At 46.7% G+C, this 11,781-nt stretch overlaps 1 protein-coding gene across 1 annotated transcript in view; it reads right to left on the reverse strand.

The window, feature by feature from the left end:
- TMEM26 (transmembrane protein 26) overlaps nucleotides 1-9,758 on the reverse strand; it is a 39,323-nt gene extending 29,565 nt beyond the window's left edge. The window contains exon 1 of the mRNA XM_048507014.1: nucleotides 9,273-9,758. Coding sequence (XP_048362971.1) covers nucleotides 9,273-9,463 — 191 coding nt within the window. The 5' untranslated portion in view covers nucleotides 9,464-9,758. The remainder of the gene's footprint in view (nucleotides 1-9,272) is intronic.
- Nucleotides 9,759-11,781: the final 2,023 nt, after the last annotated feature.

Here is an 11,781-nt window from a genome sequence, read left to right on the forward strand (position 1 = left end):
AGGTACACTAAAGCATGACACTGCCTTACAAAGAAACCACGACTGGAAAAGGTAGAGTGGATAGGTGCAAATAGATTGTGTGTGAGCATGGTATTCAAGGCTGCACAACAACATCTTCCATGATCTAATTTGTGTATACATAAGCTCCCTTGAGCAACTGTAATGAATTTTAGACACATTGGCCACAATCCAGTTCACAGTTGCAGGTGCGTAATCTCCACTGAAAGCAATGGGATTTAAGTATTTCTTCACATTGGATGACAGCCCTTTGGCTGGAATTTAGCTGATCTTCTTTTAAACGAAAGGTCACTTCTCAACATGAAACCAAACGAGATGAAGACATTGGCCAATGGGACCAAATGAAAAGCGCAACGAATCTGTCAAAAGGCAAATTTGCATTGGTTGACGGGGGGCAGCTTTTTGGTTACTACTCAAGTACGCGAAGGAAATAAGACCAATGGACAGAAGCAACTTCTGATCATAAAGGGATCGTGTGTGAGCTTGGGCAGTAACCAAAGTATTTAAATATCATGTATGATCAAAAGACAGGAACACTGTCAGTGACGCATCTATTGCGCATTATGAAGAATTCTGCAAAATGTTCTGCACTACCGCACTATCGCCTATATCAGGGGTAGGGAACCTGCGGCTCTCCAGATGTTCAGGAACTACAATTCCCAGCAGCCCCTGTCAGCATGGCCAATTGGCCATGCTGGCAGGGGCTGATGGGAATTGTAGTTCCTGAACATCTGGAGAGCCGCAGGTTCCCTACCCCTGGCCTATATGAACAAGCAGTCCATTCTACCCTAGATTGCAGGAGTTCTCTTCATCACAGATGGTAGAAACCCAATCTTGAATCAATAAAACATATTTAGAGTTTCCATAAGCTAATACATTACCCTGAACAGTCATGAGAGGCCTGAATTGCACAGGCAGGTAACATCAGACAAAAATAAAAATAATAATCTAACTGATAAATATTTATTTGCCATTTTAAATTTTGTTATTTATGTTGGTTGTAGGGGCAGCAAACCCTTCATAGGAGAAGGATGCATAGGGTGGGATTATTTATTTGTTTGTTAGTTAGTTAGTTAGTTGTTAGTTAATTAGTTAGACTTTTTTATACTGCCCACCCCCGAAGGGATTAGGGGGGCATGCTCCTTCCATTTACTATGTTAAGCAGGCACTATCTTTTTAAAAAGAGAATTTTCGTTGGTGCAGCTTTCCATGTCAAAGAGCGCCTGTAAAATTCCTCCTTCTACACAACTCTTCCATGTACAGTGCAAGAGCTCTGTGATTTTTTGCATCTGGCCACCTCAATCCCACAAATTAAGGCTCTGAATTTTTCAGCAAAATTCTCTAGCTTCTAGCAAAATTCTCTCCAGAAACCTCATTTCAAGGTTATTGTGGTATGCACATATATCACCGGTGTTGTGTGAACTGCACTGGTTGACAGTTGAGAGTCAGATCAGATTCAAGGTTTTAACGTTGATGTTTAAAGCCCTTTACAGTCTTGGCCCAGGATATTTGCATGGCCAGCTCTTTCATTATAACCCCCAGTGGACACTAAGATCAGCAGCCAAGGGACTCCTGATTACCCCTGGTCTACGGGAGGTCCATTTGGCCTTGACACGTGCCGGGGCCTTTTCGGCTTTGGCCCCCTCCTGGTGGAACAGCCTCCCAGAGGAGATCAGGGCCCTGTGGGACTTTATGGAGTTCTTCAGGGCCTGCAAAATGGAGCTGTTCCGCCAGGCATTCCATTGAGACTGATTTTTGACCACCATCTCATCTGGGGCTATGTGCCACCTTAGCCCATTGATGGGTTTACTTCTCCCGCGTAGTTCGGTTCCATTAATTGCTGATTTTATGAATTACATGGTTTTATCTTATTATTGGGTACTGTTTTCGTCTTTTAAATTATGGGTCGTTATGTCGGAATTATGGGTCGTTTTTATATAAAGCAATTCTGTTGTGCATCGGCCCAAGCCAGACATGGGAAGGGCGACTCAAAAACCTCAAAAATAAATAAACTCCCAGGACTAAGTTACTGGAATTGCTCTTTCTCCTCCCTGGAGCTGGACTAAGGCAGACAACAAATAAAAAATTCTGGATATTGGCTGATTCTTGGAGCATCAGTTAGAGCAGATATGGGGAGGCAGAGTCAGTGGCAGAGGGCAGTGGATCTCGGAGGGCCCAGAAGCAGACAAAACCTGGCCAGGATATGAGTTTTACCTTTTACTGGATTATAATCCTGCACAGCCCCTAACCTCTTCCCTTTGTCCGGACAGTATTATGCTTCTTGGCAAGATCCTGGTTAGGCCCTGTCTAGCACTATCAGGTTCCCACTGCGGGTGGAGAATCCCCTTCCTCCCAGCTTCTGTTTCCCATTACTGCTTTGGTGGCTGGTGAGGAAAAAAGCTTATCAATCATAGAGTTTCCAGGGATTCTTAGAGCGGCCTGATGCCACTTCTGGGTTTCCCTGGCAGTGACGTAAACCACTGGCCTATGCTGCCCCCTCATCGCCCTACATCTGGAGTGATGGGGGAAGTGCAGTAGCCCCTTCCAAAGACTACTAATGCTGTTTTGGGGTTTGGGGTGGGGCGGAGCATGGCCCCCTCCCACATGTTGAAACCATGAGCTCAGGCAGCTGCACAAAGCCTTTCCTCAGGGAAGCCATTTGAGATTTTTATATGGACTGGTGGGTCAAGATCCTCAGCATGATCTAAAAGCCTCTTCTTGAATGCTTTCAAGGTTAACAGAAAATAGTTACGTTACAGGAGTACTGGTCTGGGTTTCTTCTTTACGCATCATCGTAACTATAGCAACAAATGTCAAAACGATGCAAAGGAATTTAGGTCTTTGGCAAGCAGAATTAGTAAATGGGTCGATTTGTAGCAATAATCAAACTGGTCAGAAATTGAGGTGCTCCCAATAAACAATCACAGTCTGAAACATGGGTGGTAGGAAGTTATTCTTCTGCCTGGGCCTGTCCACTGCCGGAGCAACTGCTTGGGACACCGCAGTTTGACGTGATATCGCCTCCTGCCAGGCTGCCTAGGTTCATGGTGGGCTCCATGATTGTGCATCGTCTCCTTGGCATCAGCACAGAAGATGACACACCAGAATGCCTTGCCATTATGGTTGCAAACTCAGGATTGGCAATTTCCCAGATATATGGGAGCGGACCCTAGGGAGGGGAGGGACCTTAGTGGGGCATGTTTGGGAAGGGGAGGGACCTTAGTGGGGCATGGTGCCATGGCTCCAAAGCAGCCATTTTCTCCAAAGGGTCTGGAGATCTCTGGGATCTGGAGATCAGTTGCAATCATAGGAAATACCCGTCCCTCACCTGGTGTTTGACAATCCTTCTCACTGTTGCCCCGAGTGGGGCAACAGGCCTGTCTCTACCTTTTCTCCCCAAACTCCCAAATCAAAAGACACAATAGGACACATTAAGAGGTTGCAGAAAATTTGCAGGTTTGTTGGGGTGAAGGGAAGGCTTCCAAGCTCAGCCTTTGAGGAAAGGGGGGGGGGGTGTCCCATCACAACCAGGTCTCCCTTGCTTAAATCTGCCACAGGATCGGGACTTGGATGTTCAGGTTTGACTGTTTTAGGGGACAAACAATGGTTTGTCCTATGAGACCGATAAAGCAGCACAGTGCTGATTTCCAAAGCTACACCCGAGCAATAGGCAGCATTTTCATTTTTGGAGAGTGAAGTCAGAGGCACACTCTCAGCTGATGACAGGACCTATGCATTTCTGGCAAACAGAGTACAAATTTCACTGTGGCCTGAGGAAGGACAGTTGGCTGCTATTCGCTGGATTTGTGGAAGAACTACAACAGAACCTTGTTGAACAAAAATTCAAAATGAGAATCCTGCTGGCTTAGATCACAAATCATCGAACCTACTTCGATCTAGGAATCACTCTTTATTGACCTAATTTTTTTTAATGGTATGAGTCTCTCTTCTTCCTCTTTTCTCTTTCAGGATTCCCCTTTTCTCTGGCTCTGGTTCATGCTGACATGATTAACTAGCTAAATGATGATAACTTGCCTTGCTGCTCTGGGCCATCAGGTCTAGCAGATGGCTAACGGTTTAAAAACATATATAATAAAAACACAACAGTGCCATCCTAAGGGTGGGGGGTGGTAAAGGGACTTTGGAAACAGTATGACCTCTGCACCGACATGGATGCCCACCTCAAGCCAGTGAAAGTGGCACCTATGCCAGTTCAGGGGCATGAACCCTGGTGTGAGGAACTATGCGGCTATGCAGCGCTCAGGTGCTAAGGTAGCAGCTGGGCTAGTGCTTCTCCAGTGAGGGAACCAGCAACAGCACCAAAGGGGGCATTCCCAGAAGCAGAGCCAACTTTAGTAATCTTTCTGAGCACCCTTCCCCACCCAATGTACGTTCTCCTGCACTGGCATAGATGAAGAAGAAGAGTTTGGATTTATATCCCCCCTTTCTCTCCTGTAGGAGACTCAAAGGGGCTTACAATCTCCTTGCCCTTCCTCCCTCACAACAAACACCCTGTGAGGTAGGTGAGGCTGAGAGAGCTCCGAGAAGCTGTGACTAGCCCAAGGTCACCCAGCTGGCGTGTGTGGGAGTGTACAGGCTAATCTGAATTCCCCAGATAAGCCTCCACAGCTCAGGCGGCAGAGCGGGGAATCAAACCCAGTTCCTCCAGATTAGATACACAAGCTCTTAACCTCCTACGCCACTGCTGCTCCACTTACACTAGTACACTAGCTGCTCCACTTACACTTACACTAGTATGAGGTGGGCATCTATGCCAGTGCAGCGGTCATATTGTTTCCAAAGCCCCTTTGCCCCCTTTACCACTTAGGATAGCACTGTTAAGGTGAGGTTTTGTTATGTATGTTTTTAATCTGTTAGCCATCTGTTAGACTTGGTAGCCCAGAACAGCAAGACAAGTTATCACCGTTCAGCAGGTGAGTCGTGTCCATCAGGTTGCAAATAGACTTCTTCACGGCTGCTGGAACAGGTTGCCTCTGTTCTCGCTGGGCGTGGCGCTGCAAACCTCTGTTGAGGTGGTGAGGCTGAGCCATGCCTGGCTGCTGCACATCTATCCACCACCACCACCACCCCCGCCGCCCAGGATGTCTCACACTTAAAACAAAGCTAAAATACACATATAGTACAATGAAACACACTAGGGCTCGACATGTTCCTATGGCATCTAGACATTTCATTGGGGTGTGTAGTCTTTTCAGCAATTATTTTGATGTAGCGCATCTCAGCCATTGTCAGTGAAAGCGCAAATGTTTGATCCAACTTTTGCCATGGGTGAAAAGGTAAGCAAATGGTCTCTTCTGACCATCAAAAAGGCTATGTTTGAGATTCAATGACCCCCAGAGATAAAAGCCATGTGAACCGGGGCCTGTAATAAGGAAGGGGATTAGCCAAGCTGGAGCAAAAACACTGGCTGGATCTTACTTATCACCTTACGTCGCAATGTTTTGTTCTCTGGCATGAAAATAAATGTGCATGAAGTTGCTATTGCTTGTTTATTTTTGCACACTTGATTTCATACCTTTCAGTTGGTGATGGATGAATTAATTTCTGAACTGGCTGTTTTTTTTTGTACCACCTCCAGTATTCAATTAAGTTGAGGGGGGGTTTTTTGTTAAAGTAATAATGGAATTGTGAAATTGGGGATAAGTTAAGCTAGGAATAGCTTTTGGTTGTGGTGATGAAAATGATTACCTTTATGTTCATTTAGATACTATAACACTTTTGTTATTGCTTTAATAAAATTACAGGAGGCAAGGATTATATTTTGTGGTACCAACAGTTAGAAATTGTGGGCATTAAAATAAAAGCCTTGAGGACTAAAAATTAAGTCTGGCTCCTACGGTTTTGGGCTGACTCCTCAAGCTAAATAAAATGTATCAAGGCTGGAAATACGCATACATAAAAACAACAATTAAAACATAGGGCATGAAGGGGGTCTCTTTGAGGGATCGCAAGACTAAACAAGAAATCTTCACCCACTGGAGGAAGATAGCAGTGGGTGGGGACAGGCGGCTCTCTCAGAGTTTGGGTGCCGTGACTGAAAAGGCCCTGACTCAGGTTTGCCATTTATCTAATCTCAGAAGGGGAAGCACCTAAAGGCAGGGCCTTGTAAGATGATTGTAGCAGTTGGATAGGTTCGTAAAGGAGTAGGTGATGACAAATGATCCATCCTGGGTGAGAAATCACAGGTAACATTTTATTTATCATCTCCACTCAAGGTTCAGTGGAAAATTTCTGTTCACATATTTGAGGATCTGCCGTTTGAGGATACTATTAGCTCCATTTCTGCACATGGCAAGGCTCATATCTCATCTGTGGCAAGTACAACTTTCTACTAACTGCAGTAGTTTTTCCAGCTGTGCCTCTTCCTGTAAAAGGAAGACTTACTGTGCACATCTAAGAAGGGTTGTACCCTTCTGAGCCTATTAGTTATCGAAGTTCCAATCTGAGTTTGGACTACTGAGATACTCTCTTCATAGGACCATCTTTTAGACTATTTGAAAATGTCATTTGGCCTACAATGCTGCAAGATGGTTACTAGTTCTGGAGCAGGGCCACTAGCTATAAGTTTAATCATGGGCACAATCCCAAATGCTGGTCCTGACTTTTAAACCCCTAAATGGGGACCAGGATATATAATGGACCTCACAAACCAACCTGCCCAGCCAATGAAATCTCCCACATAGGCTCAGCTCTCTGCACCTTCATCTTCTGAAGTATGGTGGGTGGTTATTGGGGCAGGAACTTCTCTGTGATGGCCCCGGGCCCTTTCTATGTAATGCCCTTCTTATACTGGTTCACCTGGCCCCTTCACTCCTGAGCTTTAAGTGCACATTCCCAGGTATTTTGTGAGAGGTAAGAACCATTTTTACAAGATACCGTTTTAAATTCCTTGCAGCTTTTCCTGATAATTTAACTGTTGGCATTTCTAAAAATTGCTTTTATTGTCTTGTGAGATTAATCATTTTTATTTTGAGCCAGCCATGCGGAGATTCTCATGCTGAAAGATAAATATGTTACATTAGTTAGTGCTTACTTACAAAGTGCCAAGTTACCATCCCAAGACAATGTTACTGGGAGTAAGTCCCATTGCAGAGACCTGAGTGTCAGATTCTGAGCAGACCTGCTTAAGATGACACTGTACGATAGCAGAGGAAGAAGAGTTTGGATTTATACCCTGCTTTTCTCAACTGTAAGATGTCTCAAAGCGGTTTACAAACTCCTTCCCCTTCTTTTCCTCAGCAGATGCTTTGTGAGGTAGGTGGGGCTGAGAGAATTCTCAGAGAACTTGTGACTAGCCAAGGTCACCCAGCAGGCTTCATGTGTAGGAGTGGGGAAACAAATCCAGTTCACCAGATTAGAATCCACCACTCTTAACCACCATACCACACTGGCAGAAGTCAAGAGAAATAGATGTGTGCTTAACCCGGCCACCTCTTCTGTCTGTGTTGTTTTTTCTCTGTTCTTTCTCACATCGTACACTCTTCATCTTTTCTCCCTCGCTTCAACAATGTAGCTGAAGGAAACTTGGCGATGGCACAACCCCACTAGAGGTCAGGACGCAAGCCAGGGGTGAGTCATGACTGGTGAATAGAGGACCAGTTTGGATACAGGAGGACAAGAACTATATCATTCACTGAAAGGAGACTGAGGATGGGTGGCCAGAAGGCACCCAGAACACAGGGACAGTTCTGTGCGAGCCCGTCTGAAGCATTTGCTTCAGCTGATTCATGCTACCAATGAATCACATGGGATGCAGACAGAAGTCAAGTCATCGTTGTGTGTGGGCTCCGTAGGAGGCTAGCGCTTGGGAAACATCCATCTCCTCGAAGATACCATCACATGCTTATTTTGAACTGGATAATTCTCTTGCCCCCGACCTTCATTGTTCATTAGGACCAGCCCCCTAAGAACTGTATACCCAAGACACTTTGTTAAATACAGGTAACCCTATTTTCTGGACTAGACGACACGGTCTGATCATTTTAACATTTGGGAAAGCATCTGTGCTTCATCTGAATTAAGAAATCTGCACGCTGCCTGAATAGACCTGTCCCAGGACTCCAGTTCGAAGAATCTGCAGAAATGCAAATGAAGCAAGTGTGGCTCCTTAATTAACGCATTCAGGATTGCCAAGCGAATGAAGCCTCTTGTGTTCAAGGCCGGGCCAGTCAGAAAACTGCAGGAGATCGGCGTGCGTGTGCGTTCTGCTGACTCTACATTTTTCTGTTGGCTCGCACTGGCCTTTGTTGCATCCAGACACACTGCCCTAAATAAATCCGAGGGAAAACCCAGGGATAAATACGAGTGACTGGCCATCAAATAAGGATGGAGGGGCTCTGCTGGCCCCAGCCTGATCTATAACAAAGTATGCTGTGTGGTCACAGTTTTGAAACAAACAAACAAATCCATACCCTTGCCCAGAGGTGGGATCCAACCAGTTCTCACCACTTCTCTAGAAGTGGTTACTAATTTTTTCTGAGTGCTGAGAAGGGGTTACTAAAGCAGCCTCCCTGCCCAATAGGGACTGGAGGTGCGTGTGTGCGGCAGCACCACTGTTTGAATCCCACCACCATCGGAACCTGTTATTAAAATGTTTGGATCCCACCACTGCCCTTGCCCCCAAATGTGCCCCTTCTCCACAGGTGGTTGGCTTCCAACCATTTCCCTTGCTTTAAGTGAATGCAGAGAGGGCCAAATTTTAGGGATGCTCTTTTTCTCTCCCCGAAAGTTCCCCTGCTCCGGCAGCAGGATCCCCCTCCGTTTATTTAGCTCCGACCTTCCACACAGGATGCTGCCCGTAGCAAAGAACTGCTGCTATGATGCTGCTACGATCTATCGGTCCCCTTCCGCACACGCAGAATACTGCCCTTTCAGTCCACGTCCACAATGGTTTGAACTTCAATTTGGCTCTTCCGCACAGCTGCAAAGTGCATTGAAAGCGGATTATTCTGCATGTGCGGAAGGGGCCCCAGCGAGCCTGATGGAAAGCTGCGCAGGGGAGCCCACGCGCCTCCCGACCGCCAGCGAGAAAAAGTTTGAGCTGCGTTCACAAAGTTTCCAGAAAGAAGAGAAAGAGAGCGCGGGAAATGAAAACGGGACTGCAGGGGCTCAAGCGACAGGGGGAGGAGGCGAGTCTGGAATGATCCCCCCCAGGCAGGGAGCAAAGCGCGCTGAGAAGCTGGGCCCGGGGGAAGGGGGGACAAAGACCGCGGGTGGGCTCCGCCGCCGCCTACCATTTGTAGCCCCTGCCTCGCTTCAGCTTGAGGGTGAGCGCCGTCTCCAAGCCCAGCAGCAGATGCAGCAGCGCCAGCAGCCAGTACCGGCGGTCCTTCTTCACCTCGGCCACCCTCCAGACGCCGAGCAGGGAGTGCAGGACGAAGAGCAGCCGGGTCACCAGGGCGTTGAACAGCACCAGCACCTCCATGGCCGGAGGACCCCCGGCGGGGAGCCCGAGGCCAGCCAGGCGCCGGGAAGGGGGATGCTGGCTAGAGGCGCGCGCCGCCGAGGGGCAGACCTGGTTCCCTCGCCGCAAAGAGACCCATTATAACAAAAAGAAGCGGCCTCGTCCCTCCCCCAGACTTCCTGAAAACTCGCGTGGAGGGAGGGGGCAACAAGCCACACCAGGCTGCACAAGAGCCAGCGAGGAGGGTTCAGCTGCAGGGCTCGGAGGGGGGCTGGCTGGATTTGCCGGGACAAACCTGAGTCTGTCCTCCTCCTCCTCCTCCATCCCCCGCCCTAAGCCTCCACATCAGGGGCCAAGAAATCCCACATTGGCCTCTGCTAGACTTCACCCTGCCCGAGGACAAAATAAATGTCCTGCGTTTGCCCCAGGGGGGGGGTCTTCTTCTTCTTCGCCTTGAGTCTTCCAGAAAAAGGTGGAATGAAATGTAATCAATATAAATAAATAAAAGATTGCTGCTGCTCCCCCAAGCAACAGAGCCCAAGAGAACTGGGTGGATGCCCCAAGGAGGAACGACGGCAAAGTTCTGGAAAGCTCCTTGTTTTGATTTGTCACACCTATGTGACGGGCATGGGCCGCGCTCACGTTATTTTTCAAGACGGTGCCAGGCATCCCTTCAAGGTCCCCTCTGTTTTCCTAAATAGAGCCACTGTGCTGGACTGTTGCTCTTGGAGAGGGAGATGCAGGTTTGAATTATAAGTCCACCACAAATATTGAGTCACCAGGAAAAAGATGTTCTGCAGGCCCTCCGCCGTCTAATTTGTGTCCTAAGAACAGATTGGTTAGATTTTTATCCTATCCATGTAAGTATCTCAGAGCAGACTTTCAGCAATTTCTGAGACCTACAAAGAGTTGTCTGAAGCCATCTGGAAAGGTTCACAGCAGATCACTAGTCAAGACCACTATTCCAGCCCGTGTGCATTAAACTGGTTTTACTCCCCCTTGGTTGCTGATCAGTTGATCACTGCAACGTCAAATCCCACTAGGCTATATGTGAATGAGCCAGTTGTGTAGATGTCCACTAGGGGATGATTGCGCCACTGTTTATTCATTTGCTCAAATACTTATACCAAACCTTTGGCTGAGTTTGAAACATTCCTGCAATCTAAGATGCCTTCTGTTGGAGGAAGAGGTTCTTAAGTGTCAGAAAGACTCTGTAGGCTGGAGAAAAGCTACTAGGAGGATGGGTTGGATCCGGCATGAGATGGATCAGAGCTGTGGGACAGGATCAGTGTGCAACATGCAGCTTCAATGCCTCCACTGGCTTGCCTCATTCAAGGGTGCTCAGCAGTGACAGCTGGTAGACCACAGATCCAGCAACACATATTGGACATTTTAAATGACCTGACTTTCCCTGTATATTCATATGCAAGTCATAATTGATTGATTTTCATAGTACTTGACTACCAGCTGGGGGTCATCATTGAGAGCCCTGCTCTGTACCCTGCAATATTCTGAACCTAGGTGACCATACACTTGAGACAGGGCTTTCTTTGTAGTGGCACCTAAGTTCTGGAATTCCCAACTAGCACTGAGCTTGCATTGTTTTTGGTGCTACATGAACATATTTTTATTCTTGCAAACCTTTTAAACCCATTAAAGGTGGGCTATAACTACCCTATCCTTCTGTACATTTTAGGCTGATATTTTAGGCTCAACCTTAAGCATGTTTGGGGATATTTATCATCTTTTTAAACAGGTCTGTCCTGTGGCTGGTTTTAAAATTATTGATTGTGACTTCTAATGGGTTTAGGTATTTATTCTGATGCATGTAGCTGTTCTTGCAAGCCCTTTCCAGTTTGAAAATGGCATAGGAAAAAGCATAAGTTCCTCTTCCCACAGGCCATGATCCTAATTCAAATTGAGCTGCACATACCTGGGAAACCCATTCCCAACGTGTCTGATGGAAACAGATCTAGAAGGCCACAAGGACATTTCAGAATGTGAGTTGGCACTTACTTGTTCACACTACTAAAGCAGCTGGCAAGAGAACTGGGCCTCCAATTCTGATTTAGAAATAAAAGTGCTGTGGTAACTTTAGGTTGTGGAAACACGGTTTAAAGTGTACACAGGAGATGCTGATTTGGGGCATCCACGTTGAAGATTTGCAGAGGACTAAAAATTAATATCCAAGAACGTGTTTGAAGCTGTACTACTTCTCTGCCATTTGTACTAGCCAAGCTAATAACATACGTTCCTGGAGGATTACAGTCAATGATTAAGAAAATTAGGTTTTGTTTGAATTTAATTTAGTTGTATAAAGCTGCTACAATAATTTACAG

This window comes from Sphaerodactylus townsendi, linkage group LG08, assembly GCF_021028975.2.
Source record: "Sphaerodactylus townsendi isolate TG3544 linkage group LG08, MPM_Stown_v2.3, whole genome shotgun sequence".
NCBI classification, from domain to species: Eukaryota; Metazoa; Chordata; class Lepidosauria; order Squamata; family Sphaerodactylidae; genus Sphaerodactylus; species Sphaerodactylus townsendi.